At 39.3% G+C, this 13,600-nt stretch overlaps 1 protein-coding gene across 7 annotated transcripts in view; it reads left to right on the top strand.

The window, feature by feature from the left end:
- Nucleotides 1-13,600, top strand: part of ano1a (anoctamin 1, calcium activated chloride channel a) — an 85,000-nt gene that overhangs the window by 62,570 nt on the left and 8,830 nt on the right. For all 7 annotated transcript variants that reach the window (XM_088296588.1, XM_088296586.1, XM_088296590.1 and 4 more), the window contains 10 exons: nucleotides 1,843-2,044; nucleotides 2,218-2,329; nucleotides 2,855-2,912; nucleotides 3,079-3,179; nucleotides 5,993-6,135; nucleotides 8,982-9,134; nucleotides 11,344-11,396; nucleotides 11,516-11,700; nucleotides 11,824-11,929; nucleotides 13,571-13,600. The exon at nucleotides 13,571-13,600 is cut by the window's right edge. In XM_088296588.1, the coding sequence (XP_088152714.1) occupies nucleotides 1,843-2,044; nucleotides 2,218-2,329; nucleotides 2,855-2,912; nucleotides 3,079-3,179; nucleotides 5,993-6,135; nucleotides 8,982-9,134; nucleotides 11,344-11,396; nucleotides 11,516-11,700; nucleotides 11,824-11,929; nucleotides 13,571-13,600 (1,143 nt within the window). The remainder of the gene's footprint in view (nucleotides 1-1,842; nucleotides 2,045-2,217; nucleotides 2,330-2,854; nucleotides 2,913-3,078; nucleotides 3,180-5,992; nucleotides 6,136-8,981; nucleotides 9,135-11,343; nucleotides 11,397-11,515; nucleotides 11,701-11,823; nucleotides 11,930-13,570) is intronic.

The following is a 13,600-nucleotide window of genomic DNA, read 5'->3' as shown; positions in this document are numbered from 1 at the left end:
TGGTTTAACATCCAATGTGGGCTGCTTAGTTAAAAATTTGTTGGAGATGTTACTGAGCCTTTTCTTTTTTTTTTTTTTAGATCTCACAATAAATGAATGAAATATTCATAAGCCTAATGTGTGTGCAAAGTTTCATGAGAGTTCACGCATGTTTAGACCCTTAAAATTATCATTATCATGCCGAACAGCGCAGTGTCACAGCAACAGCGTTTTACGAAAGCTCACAACCTCGTATTTTAACATCATCCCTCATCCAACCTGTTTTATTTGTTACCTGATTCAAATGATTAGGATCGTTATTAGACTTCACTTCAAAGCTTGCTGAGCTGTTCGTTTCATTAGTGTGTTGGAATAGGGTTACATATAAAACAGGCTGGACAGAGGCTCAGGAGGACTGGTCTTGGAGACCCCTGGCCTCAACAGTAGATCTGTTTCTAGCAGCTATAAAGGGCACCCCTGGCCACATTGAGGTACTGGCTCATTGCGATGCTGGCACACTGGAATTTTAATTTTTACTAAATGAAGTACGTCAAATTAAAAAAATATATAACTGATTCCCTGTTCATTTTAGGATATGGCTGCTAAGGACTTTTTTTTAATGTCTTGGTGTGGTACACCTGCATGCCAATTTTGTAGGCCTAGGTCAAACATACTGGGATGAATTATTTTCCACTGTAGGTGGCGCAACAGACCCATTTTGTTTTCATAACTTATGCCAACTTTAAAATTGGATTTTTTTACCCGATGAGAGTACAAAATTTGGTCAGTTTTTGTAATTATTAATGTTATCAAAATTACAAGTCATTTCAGGAATAAAAAATAATAGTATTGACTATTTCCGCAAAAACAATAGGAATCTCACAGCCGTCACTGCTCGGGCCATTGTAAGAATATATCTTACAGGGGACTCTGCAGCGGTTGCTGCTTGTGTCCAATTAAGAATGATCAGAACTACAGCAGCAAACAGCTATAAAGGGCCCTCACGCCCCTGGCCACATTTGGGCACATGCTCATTTGGGTACGAGCACATAGAACAATAAAACTCTAAAATATACTTGTGAATGTTTTTGCCAGGTCTAATTTGTATGCAAAGGATCATGTGAGTTCGCCCAGAATTAGACTCTCAAAAACAGCGTAATTTTTATAATGACAACCATCATCATCATCAACATCAACATCATTTCTACATAAACAATAGGGTCCTTGCACCCTGGGACTGTGAAATAGTGCAAGTGCCTTTACAAGCTGTGGAGTTGAGGAAAATGGCTAAGTTTGAGTTAGTGTTGAGCTTACATACTGTCCTCTTAAAATGTACTATTGTGTGTTCATACCTTTTTTGTTATCAAATGAAGTTGCGTTTTTCAAGCTTGGATGGACTTAGGTCGATAACTAACAAGCAGCAGATAAATTACAGTAGATGCTAATAAGTCATGATCGAACAGCCATCCAATCAGTTTTGTTGCATTTGGTTGAATGTGAGCAGAGAGTATAGCCCGATGCCCCTCAAAATTCATGTTCTTGTCAGCTCGCACAACATTAATAGATAACAGTGAGCCTGTTCCATCGGCGATAGCTATATTCTCCGGTCTAATTCATACCTCTGTTTAAGAAAAATGCTTAATTCACTTTTATGTTTTACTAAGTTGCTGTGAAAAGCATCTTAAACTTCGTGAAGAAAAGAGGTGGGAATTGCTTAAAATTGCACGTCTCCTTAAAGATGTTAACGTTTTTAAACTCCCAAATTCAGAATTTCTCAGAAAAGCACTGATACATTAGATTAATCTTTCATTGGTTGTTGTTGTTAGACATCATGTTTTTTGTTCTCTTTCTCTCCATTTATAGATCTCAGTGGCATTTGTCATTGTCTTTGGGGTTGTTCTCTACCGGATTAGCATTACAACAGCTTTACACATTAGTGCCTACCCTGCAGCACGGTACAATGTCCGAGCCACTGTCAAAACAACTGCTGCCATCATCAATCTCATCATCATCATCGTCTTGGATGAAATCTACGGCGCTATTGCACGCTGGCTCACTGTACTTGGTAAGAAAATATTAACTCAAAAAACATATGAGTTGATTGGACTCTGAAGCAAAACACAAAATATTAGTCTCATGTTATTGTGTCTGTAATGGATGATTCTCATAGAAAAAGCCATATTTAATTAATGTTAGAATTCGGTAGTAATTAAATGCATTTTCCCCAATCTTTTGCAGAGGTTCCCAAAACAGAAAAAAGCTTTGAAGAGCGACTTATCTTCAAGACGTTTGTTTTGAAGTTTGTTAATGCCTTCACGCCCATTGTTTATTTGGCTTTTTTTAGGGGGAGGTAGGAAATCACACACGTTTTGCATGGCTGCACTTGTTACTTATCATTTATCAAATCTTTTATTTAATGATTTGTTCTGGCACTTTTACACAGGCCAAGTGGTGCATCTTGAAAAAAAAGTTAAATGTTGATTTGAATAATGCTTCCACACAACAGACTTGCATTTGCGTGATTTCATTGAACTGTATTGAAATGGAGTTTTCTGCGGTTTTGCTACATTTGGCGTCTGCAATATTGCCGCGAGTGAAATTGGATTTCAAATGAGATCAGCGTTGAAAGGCACAGACAAGAGGCACCCAATAGCAGATCAAGGTTACCAAAATTGCTGCAAATAGGATCTTGTGTGTATATATATATATATATATATATGTGTGTGTGTGGGTGTGGGGGCGTGTGCGGGGGTGTGTGGGTGCGTGGGGGTGTGCGTGTGTGTGTGTGTGTGCGTGCATGCGGGGGTGCGTTTGTGTGTGTTTGTACATATGATATGCGTGTGTGTGTGTGTCTATAAAACATTTGTTTGCATAGGGTTGTTGGACGGCCAGGAAACTACCTGTATGTTGTAGGATCATACAGAATGGAAGAGGTAACAATGGTGTTTTTTATTTAAATATTTATATTTCATAGATTTTAATGTGAAGTAAGATTAGATTAATACTACATTTTAAAACTTGATGAAATTGTATTATCTGGCTCCACACACAGAGCACTTCACAGGGTGAGTTGAGTGTCGTCATGTCCTGTTTTTCCAGTGTGCCGACGCAGGCTGCCTGATGGAATTATGCATCCAGTTATGTATCACCATGCTTGGGAAGCAACTCATCCAAAACAACCTGTTTGAGATTGGCATTCCGTAAGTGCTCAACTCTAATTTGTATGGAATTTTAATACCGGTTCCATGGTTGTCACATTGCAAGCTAATTAGGCTTCTCCATCTTTTTTTTTCCTTTTTTTAACCAAAAGTTACAACATAAGACTGTTGTAATAATTTGTTGTGTACACAGAACAAGACAAACATCTTGCTAGCTATGTTAATCATGTCCTTTAGCATTTATTTCTGTCTGGAACATGACAACAGGCTAACATTGGATGTGATGTAGAATAATACTTGATCCATCCATCCATTATCCAATCCGCTTCTCCTCACGAGGGTCGCGGGCGTGCTGAAACCTATCCCAGCACTCTTCGGCGATTAAGAGGAGTACACCCTGAACTGGCTGCCACCCAATTGCAGGGCACCACCTGCGCTCACAATCACACCCAAGGATAATTTAGAGTGTTTTATAAACCTACCACGCATGTTTTTGGAGTGTGTGAGTAAACCGGAGTACCTGGAGAGAACATGCAAACTCCACACAGAAAGGCCCGGCCGGGATCAAACCTGTCATCACTCTGTGCCTTACCCGGTTTGTAAGGAAACGTTGGGTCGAGGAAGAGAGACCTTGAGACCCAGGAATTTCCCTCGCGGCTGACGGAGGGCTGAGGGGGCTAGAGGTGACTGGCTTAAGGAGGGCCGCAGTGCATGTGCTGCCTGAACAGCCATAGATGTAGATTGGGGAGCACAAGAGAGTTGATGAATAGGATGACTCAAAGAAGAAGGCAGTGAACGAGGTGAGGAAAAACCGGGGAATGAAGTAGTTTAGGGACAGGTTCAGAATGAAAAAAAGAGGGTGGTATTAAAAGAGGAACAAGAACCTGTACTTGGGCGCCTTTATTGGCCACCACTTGGAGGTCCCAGATCGATGGCACACCAAATGAAGGTCTGATGGGAAGGGTTCTCGTGTGGACTCTGAAGGATCATTAAAAGAGAAATGCGACAAAGCCTAACAAGGGCTTGAAATAATGACGGGGGAAGGCATCAGGAAAACCAAAAGCAGTGTCAAAATCAGAATCACAATCAAAAAGAAGGTTAGCTCTCTAATCTTGTTGCACACTTGAGTACAATGACAATAAAGGGATTTCTGATTCTGATTAACTAAATCACAGCCATCTTTAAAATCAGATAAATCAGAATCAGGTGTTTTTTTGCCAAACGATGCTGCCGTTGCAACACTGTCTGACAAGAAAACAGAGTTGTTTTTGAAGCTCCAAAAATGCACAAAAACCTATGAAATTATCAAGATGAGTTCTCTCGATAATGTTGAAATGTGTAGTGTTTCTTCGCTCTTCGTGAATGGAGGACAAGCCATGTTTATGCACATATAATATGCATTGGCATAACCACAGATATGAGGAAATATTTCTCAAGAGTATGTGTCTGTTACCAACGGAAATTTAAAATGAGTTAAAACATACAGCAAATCCAAATTTAAGTCATTTTATTTACATAGCCCTAACTCACAAAAGAGTCTCAAAGGCTTCATAGGGCACTTGACAATGAGTAACGTCATTCTATGATGATTCGAAACCCATACTGGACAAGGAAAAATTCAAAATCCCATTCAGGGAAAAGAAAAAGCTTGATAAGAAACCACAGAAAAGGTTCTAAATATGCTTAAAAATGCATGAAACCTGTACACACATCAGGTCTGGCAAAAAAAAAATAGAATAAAATGATAATGAAAATCATGTTAGGGGTTTGACAAAAATCTAATTCTAGTGTGCCCCTAAATTGACCCGGGCTGCCAGGGACCCTTCATAGAGTTGCTTGCAGCTCTAGTTTACCTTAAACATCGGCACATGTTTTTTTTTTCCTCCAACAATGCTGAACGCAGCTAGTTCAGAGAACATTTATCAGTCTCTCTTTTCCCCCAATGCGCTTCATCAGGCAGTAGTACTCCTAAGCCCTTGGAAGTGCAGTCTTTGGAAACACGTTTGTTACATGTTTGGGAGATGCAGGAGCTTGTTTCATGCCCAGAAATGCTGTCTTCTGGAGCGAGCCCGTAGCGTCAGTTGCCAGCGAAAGTTTAAGTTAGTCGTGACTGTGATGTATTGATGCCACTTGTACCCTATATTCAGTAAAACTCTACTCAAGATGCTTATTTTCACTGTACCATATACTATATTCACTATATTCCCTTCTACACATTCACATATCGCTACACACATACATATGCACACGCACACTTACACATCTCTCAGGTAGCCCACATGTGCACTCCTACCGCAAAGGCCTGATCAATATTCAGTATGGGGTGGATTCGGACAGTTTCATTGGTCCACTTTGGCGTTTTTAATTGAATTGTAATTTCATTGATGAGATGTGACTAATGATATATCTGTTGTGAGCTTGATGGTCATCGGTAAAACTTCATAGATAAACTCACGTTAAAAGCCACAGAGTTAAAAAAAAGTGTCAATATCTTGCCATTACTAATTGCTAAAATTATTAAGACATTGTACAGGTCAAAGTGAATTTGGAGTTTTTTTTCCACTTACACTCTGATTGCCTTTATTTTGATTTCAAATTTATTACCAGAACACTTGAGATTTTCCAGGTGAACGTATCCAGGAGTTCATCAACTGTCACTGCATTCACAAGTTGGTCACACAGACAGGATTTTTCTGAATTTGGTGTTAGTTTATGTACATTTATGCACCATTTTATAACAGGTTGTCTGAACTTTACCAAACACAAAAAAGCCCATTATGTCGCGTGACAGTGATTGGTGAACCATCATATAGCAGAGGAAAACTGTCCTTTCATTGTTCTTTATCTTTCTGTAGCAAGCTGAAAAAAATGCTTCGTAAGAAAAAGTCTGAGTTGGATCCAAAGCAACGGGAGGAGCTGATCAAAACCTTGCAACAACACGAGAAGGACCATTTCCTCTGTCCTTTTGTTGGTCTTAACCCAGAGTACATGGAAATGAGTAAGTTTATTTTTTTAAATCCAGATTAGCTTTTAAACACTAATGAGTCATATAATATTTAAAGGGTAAGCAGGCTGTTTTGGTAGCGCAAAAGTGCATATTGCAGTAGGAGTTTAAAAGGATTTGAGTTGAAGTAATAATAATACCTAATAAAGACAAAATAAAAACTACCCTACATACTTTTTGCCACTTTTTTGGTTTTATTTATCAAAGATCATATTAAATCCGATACCCAACAAACTGTTATTTATACCGTATTTTTACGGCCAAAAGATATGCCGTATCAAAGGGCACACAGCGTCAGTTGTGGGTAATATTCCTGTATTTAACAACACCTGTTCCTCGAGGGGCGGCACGGTGGCCGAATGGTTAGCACGATGGCCTCACAGTGAGAGACAGCTTCGGGCGTGGGTTCGATCCCGGCTCCGGCCGTCCTGTGTGGAGTTTGCATGTTCTCCCCGTGCTTGTGTGGGTTTCCTCCGGGTACTCCGGTTTCCTCCCACATTCCAAAAACATGCATGGCAGGCCGATTGAACACTCTAAATTGCCCATAGGTATGAGTGTGAGTGCGGATGGTTGTTCGTCTCTGTGTGCCCTGCAATTGGCTGGCAACCAGTTTAGGGTGTCCCCCGCCTACTGCCCGAAGATAGCTGGGATCGGCTCCAGCACCCCCCGCGACCCTAGTGAGGAGAAGCGGTATAGATGATGGATGGATGTTCCTCGAGGGCCGGTGTCCTGCAGGTTTTCCATCTCTGCCTGCTGCAACACAGCTGATTCAAATGATCAGATAATCAGCAAGGTCTGTAGAAGCTAGATAACGATTGCCCAGGTGTGTTGCACCAGGGAGAGGTGGAAAACAGGCAGGACACCGGCTTTCGAGGAACAGGATTGAAGACCCCTGCCTTAGAGTGACGGTTTTAATTTACATTTTTAGTTTCAATATTTAGTCATTTTCAACAGAGCGCACTTATATACTAAATATTTAGCAATGTTCACATTAAACACCTTTGCCAGTCAAACAAATATAAGGCGTTTATTTCACATTCAAGAAAATGTGGCTCCAGGAACTTAAGGGTGCCACTTCCGGAAAAAAAACAGTCAAATATCTCCTGCAGAAATATATCAAGTGCTAAGCATTGAGTTAACATCTTTTACCTTTTTTTTCTCAAATCAAAGAGTTATCAGCCTAAAAAAAAAAGCCTAATTATCCAAGTAAAACAGGTCAACATGTTCAGTACACAATCAATAAAAATGGCTGTCCTCATGAAAAACTAATTCAAAATAAGCTTTGACACCACCTTTTCTTTTGAATATTTTTTTAACATCTCTTAATGAGAAAAATTAGTTTGTGACTGCCCTGCCAGTGACTTAATTCTGGGTTGGAACGGAGTCAGGGCCATTGGGATTTGGTAGATTATTTCACACATCTGGCCTTTGTGTTTTCCTTTAAATAATGTTTGTGCAACCGTACTTCCCCATCACTGAATGTTTTTTTATGTTTCCCCAAAATCCATGATACTTTTAGTGAACATTCGTTTGCATGCCGCTAGGCTGTAAACGAAAATGTAAAAATCCCTTATACTGCACTCGAAGTTTGATGTTTTTGCGTACGCTCACCTCAAACTTCAGCGGATAACTTTGCAAAAAAGGGCGGTGCTTTGTTTTGTAGTGGCGCTTCGCAATGTTGCAACGGTTTCGGAGCATATGATGCACACTGGTTTTGAATCGGCTGCAGCCAGAACAAAACTAAATTTCTCCGTCCATTCATTTAAAACAACACGCATCGACTTTGCTAACATTTTAGCAAGGCATACTAGGTCCGGCCCGTGAGAGGAATTTATTTGGCCCTCGGGATAATATTATTTTATTATTAGAACCGGCTGGTGTTTCACACATGCGCCAAAACTACATTTCCCATAATGCAACAGTGGCGTGCAGAACAGGAGATGGGAGCATGGTGCGCAAGGCCGCCTCATTTCATTATTCATCAGCAGTGATTATCGTAACAGCAAGTGTTAACTTTCAGATACCCATCAAAAATGGGGAAACGAAAGGTGGACACTGAGAAGAGTTAAAAACTCAGTTAAGGTTGGAAAGTTCAAGTTAAATATTTGTTTTCATTGCACATGTGACTTTTCTTTGAAGGTGTTGTTTTTCTCTTATTAGTGGATGTTTGCACTTTATTTGGTTTCAATCCAATTGTTTTAAAAATATTTCATTTGAGTGACTGATAAAAAGTAAATTTAGCCTACTTGTGACTTTTCATTTCCCTGAGAAAATAGACTGATGGTGCTTTGAATAATACCACTTAATTCATTTAATTTGCATGTTATAAGGATTTTATAAAGTTTGTCTTTTGTGCCTGTTGAAAATTAAAAATTATTGACAGTGCCATAAAAAAATATTGCATTATTTGTCCGATCCAATCATATAGTATTATATATGTTAGGTTTTCAGTACGTTCAATTAGGTTCTCTCCATTATGTGTGATAATTAATTTTTTTTCAATGATCATTCAATCAGTCCGGCCCTCGGCTTCTTGGCAATTTTTTAATTTGGCCCCCTGTCTATTTGACTTTGACACCCCTGCCCTAAGGGCTATCAGGTCTGTTGCCAGAGAGAGAATAGCGCGTGTATACATTTATAGGTCTCAGTCTATAAACAAGGTGCGTTGCATTACAGGGTGCTTGTTGGCTTTGGGGAATATGTGGGACATTAAGTGCGTCTTAAGGTCATATAAATAGGGTTATTATTTTTTGTTGAATTCATAATCTACAATAATGAATCAATTTCGGGTTTTAAAAATGTTTTGTAGTTTAACAAGAGTGAATGTTTTGTTTCTGTAGTCATCCAGTTTGGGATGGTGACACTTTTTGTGGCCTCATTTCCTCTGGCCCCACTCTTCGCTCTTCTGAATAATGTCATTGAGATACGTCTGGATGCCAAAAAGTTTGTGATGGAACTGCGAAGGCCGATTGCAGTCAGAGCCAAGAACATTGGTAGGTGGTCTTCTGGGATGAAACGTCGACAAACACTCAACACTAGATAAAGACTAGGCCTCATTAATCAAATAACAGTTTTTCTTTCTGAATATCTTTTAAATGGTTGTCATACCTGTGTTAATGAACCCAAACGAAACCATTTCTTATCTGATATTACATAATCCATTGAACATAAATTCTATGTACATTTGAGTGGCGTCATGGTATACAGTACAATGATTGTGTATTGTTTAAAATGAAGAAAGAATAATGACCACTTGCACAATGTAAGGATTTCTAAAACAAGAAAATTAAATATTCTGTCTATAAAATGACAGAGGTATAAATTGAACATGTTATTTTTGTGGTTGTAGTTTGCAGTGGTGTAGAACAAAACTGCAGAATAGTGAGTAACCTATTTTTATCTCTCTCATGTTACTAACTGGCATAACACAAGAGGTGTTGTGATGCAGAACAGCTCTACACCATTGCATTAATTTATAGGAGGCTAATATGTTTCTTATTGCATATTTCCAATTGCTTTCTCACCAATTTCAAAGTTCTCACCCCACAACTCACCCTTTACTAGGACCACATGATACACTAATTTATTGATTTGAATACTTCACAGTATATGAATGGTCTGCCAAATGGCAAGAAGGTTCTTGGTAAGAATCTCAACTATCTGTATGTGCTTGTAGGGCTTTCCTATGTGGAGTTTACATGTTCTCTTCATGGCTGCGGGTTTTCTTCGGGTACCATCCTCCCACATTCCAAATATGTAGATGGGTGTGTGTTTATACCCAGGGGTCACTAACCTTTTTGAATCTGAAAGCTACTTCTTAGGTACTAATTAATGCGATGGGCAACTAGTTTGATACCCAGCCAATCGCAGGGCAAATAAAGATGAACAACCATCTGCGCTCACACTCACACCTACTATGCATGTCTTTGGAATATGGGGAGGAAACCGGAGAACCCGGAGAAAACGCGCACAGGCACAGGCAGAACATGCAAATTATTAGTCATTTAACTATGAGAAGACATAATGTTAATGATTTCTCACAATAATTAAAAACACAAATATCAATGTGTAGCACTTTGTTTTTATAAAACTCTGCCAGTGTTTACATTTAAATTTATCACTTATTCAGCATTTCTTGAAAATCTCAAAACAGAATGCCCGCATTCCACATTGTTAATGTTAATGCAAAGTGATTAATAAAGAAGTTGAATTCATTTTCTGTCAAGCGGTGGCGATAGCAATGCGGTGGCCATAAGACAATACAATACAATGCATCTTTATTCATATAGCGTATTTCACAACAGAAAATACTAATATAATAAATTAGAGTTTCCTTTTCTTAACTAATCATTCACAGTTAATTTAAATGTGGATATGAATATTTAATGGCATTTTACAATAAAAAGAAAAGTTATACAGTAGTATACTGTTCTAACATTGGAAATTTACAAAAATCCATAGTTTTACACTGTTAAATCAGTTATCTTCTATTTTTTATTTTAATCGGACCGATTTAACTATTAATTTACATGCTATGAATGGATATTTAACACTATTTTACAATTATGATAAAAATAGTAACATTCTGTTGCAAATTGACTATTAATTTCCAGAAGTAAGTTACAGTATAATGATAGCATGCTTTATTGTTTACAAAACCATTTTCAACGTGTTTGGGATCACATTCCTGTTAGAGCACTCGGTTGTGTTTAAGTTTCAACCATCTGCCTGTTGATTTTAGAGGAATTTAACGAATTTAGAGGGAGTCCCTTGTTATTATTCCATCCACTTTGTGTAGTACCACTGGCAGGAAACCAGCCCAAGAGAATGTCACTTCCACTACCATCCTTGACAGTTGGCATAGTGAAGTTTGTAAGCTTCATCCAAACATAGTTCTTTTAATTGTAGCCAAATAACTCATCTAACCATCTAATTTTGTGTAGCGGCCATTTGGCTATTCCATGTAAGCAGCTTCAAATTTCTATCAAGCTTGAAGCAACCCCCCCAATCCATGGTTACATAAAACTCACTTGTGGCCTGTCCCAGTGGTATTCCAGCAGTTTTCAGTTCTCTTGATGGACCCTCCAAACCCCCCTGAGCACAGCTGAGGGTGTAATCACTCAAATCCAAACAGGATCCCCTTAACACTCCCAAGACCTGCAGATGTTTTCTTTAACGAAGGGCCTTGCTTCTTGTTTTTAGGTATCTGGTACAACCTATTAAAGGGCCTCAGCAAGCTGGCTGTGATCGTAAATGTGAGTTTTGTCAGTCAAAACATGTTCTCGCATATCATGCTTCAAGCTTGGATTGTTGTCCATATCATCTCATTCTAATTTCTTGAGGGCAGTAGTAATTCATAGTTTTTGGTTTCCAGGCCTTTGTGATCTCCTTCACATCTGACTTTATTCCACGAGTTGTGTACCAGCACATGTACAGTCCTGATGGCACCATGCACGGCTTCATCAATCACACTCTGTCTTACTTCAACGTGAGTGACTTTGAGGCAGGCACAGACCCTTTAGACCCAATGATCCTGGGCCATAAGGTAGAAGTATGCAGGTAAGGTTTTGTTTTACAGCTAACTAATCAATTAATAATACTCATGATGTCCATGTGTCATAATGAGTAAAGATGTGACATTCTCACAGATCATTTTAAGATTTTTTTTAATATTTGAATTAGGTATAAAGACTACAGAGAGCCTCCCTGGGCCAGCACACCATATGATTTATCCAAGGAGTTCTGGGCCATTCTAGCTATTCGCTTGGCTTTTGTTGTTGTCTTTCAGGTTTGTAACGACACATACATGATAAGTCACAAATTTTGCGAATACTTGATCATGCATTCATATCATCAAACATTTCCTGAATTATATGCCCCCTCTATCCCAGCATGGTACTCCTTCAACATGCGCATTAATCTCCTATTGATCCACCAATAACGTGGTCATTTAGGTCAACTGGAGGGTATCTTGTCTTTGTTCTGTATTCAATTCAATATTAGTCGAAAACTATTTGCCAATCCTCGTGTTTTGTTCTTAAATTACATTTTACACGTCCCAACTTCATTGGAATTGGGATTTGTTCTTCAAAGTACCGTATTTTCACAACCATAAGATGCACCACCATTTCTGTATTTGACACATACACACAGTACAACATACGTTAGCTTAAAACTAGCATGGAAAAGGGCAACAACACTTTATTGAAGTATTTAACACGACTGGTTCCCTCTTGTCATTGTGCTGTCAGTCTTGTTGCCGTGTGGCCCCTCAGAAATGATGCTGGCTTTTGTAAAAGCTTGAACAGCAGTGCTAGCAGACAAGTTAGCCCAAGCATCCACAATCCATTCACAAATTGTGGTTTAACGCACCCGGCACAGCCTCCCAGTCTTAGTACGTAGTAAAGCTGTGTTCGCCATCTGTCATCCTTTCACAATTTGTAAACATTGTGACGTCATTTATGGGGTGCAGCTTAGCTAGAGGCAAAAACAACGAGCGTGCTTGTTTGAAAACGAAGGTTAACATGTTTTAACAGCATTGTTTACGTAGGAGGTGGCACCGTGGCCGACTGGTTAGCACGATGGCCTCACAGTGAGAAACAGCATCGGGTGTGGGTTCGATCCCGGCTCCCGGATCCCTGTGTGGAGTTCGCATGTTCTCCCCGTGCTTGCGTGGGTTTCCTCCCACATTCCAAAAAAACATGCATGGCAGGTAGATTGAACACTCTAAATTGCCCCTAGGTATGAGTGTGAGCGCGGATGGTTGTTCGTCTCTGTGTGCCCTGCAATTGGCTGGCAACCAGTTCAGGGTGTCCCCCGCCTACTGCCCGAAGATAGCTGGGATATGCTCCAGCGACCCTGGTGAGGAGAAGCGGTACAGAAGAGGGATGGATGGATGAAAATACTGAGTGGCTAGTACTAAAAGAAACCACTAACCATTGTGGTTGGTGGGCAAAAAAGTTTATTTTAAGCCCTGTGCATAACCCATGAGCACTTGAAATTGACGCTACGAAATGATGGCCAGATGTTCACTCGCAGGTTATACTAGTATGAGCTGATTGTTCTATTAATCAGAGCAAATTTGGCATTAATCAGGCCTGAGTGAATTCCATCTTTCCAAAATAGGTGTTTAATCATCGCGTTTATTCTGCCCTTGATAAATAAAATAATCATTTGTAACTGCATTTTGTATTTAAGGTATTACAATTATATATTATCTTGGCTTAAAGATCTGATACATTAAAATGATAAACGTGTCCCCAAAAAAATTAAAACAGAAAGGGGCAACTACTTTTATTAAGACACTGTACGTATAGACTGCATTCCATTCCGTTGTTTTTTCATTAGATCTACATATTTCTCATTTGTCCTTCCTCTTTACTTCAATTGCTTCTTACCATTCCTTGTTTGCTGCCTTCCATCTTCACAGAATGTGGTGATGCTCATGAGTGACTTTATA

The sequence above is a fragment of the Idiotropiscis lumnitzeri genome, chromosome 5, assembly GCF_059441095.1.
Source record: "Idiotropiscis lumnitzeri isolate Australia: NSW breed Sydney's pygmy pipehorse chromosome 5, RoL_Ilum_1.0, whole genome shotgun sequence".
Classification (NCBI taxonomy): Eukaryota; Metazoa; Chordata; class Actinopteri; order Syngnathiformes; family Syngnathidae; genus Idiotropiscis; species Idiotropiscis lumnitzeri.
The sequence above is the reverse complement of the archived record's forward strand: the minus strand, read 5'-3'. Positions and strand labels throughout refer to the sequence as shown.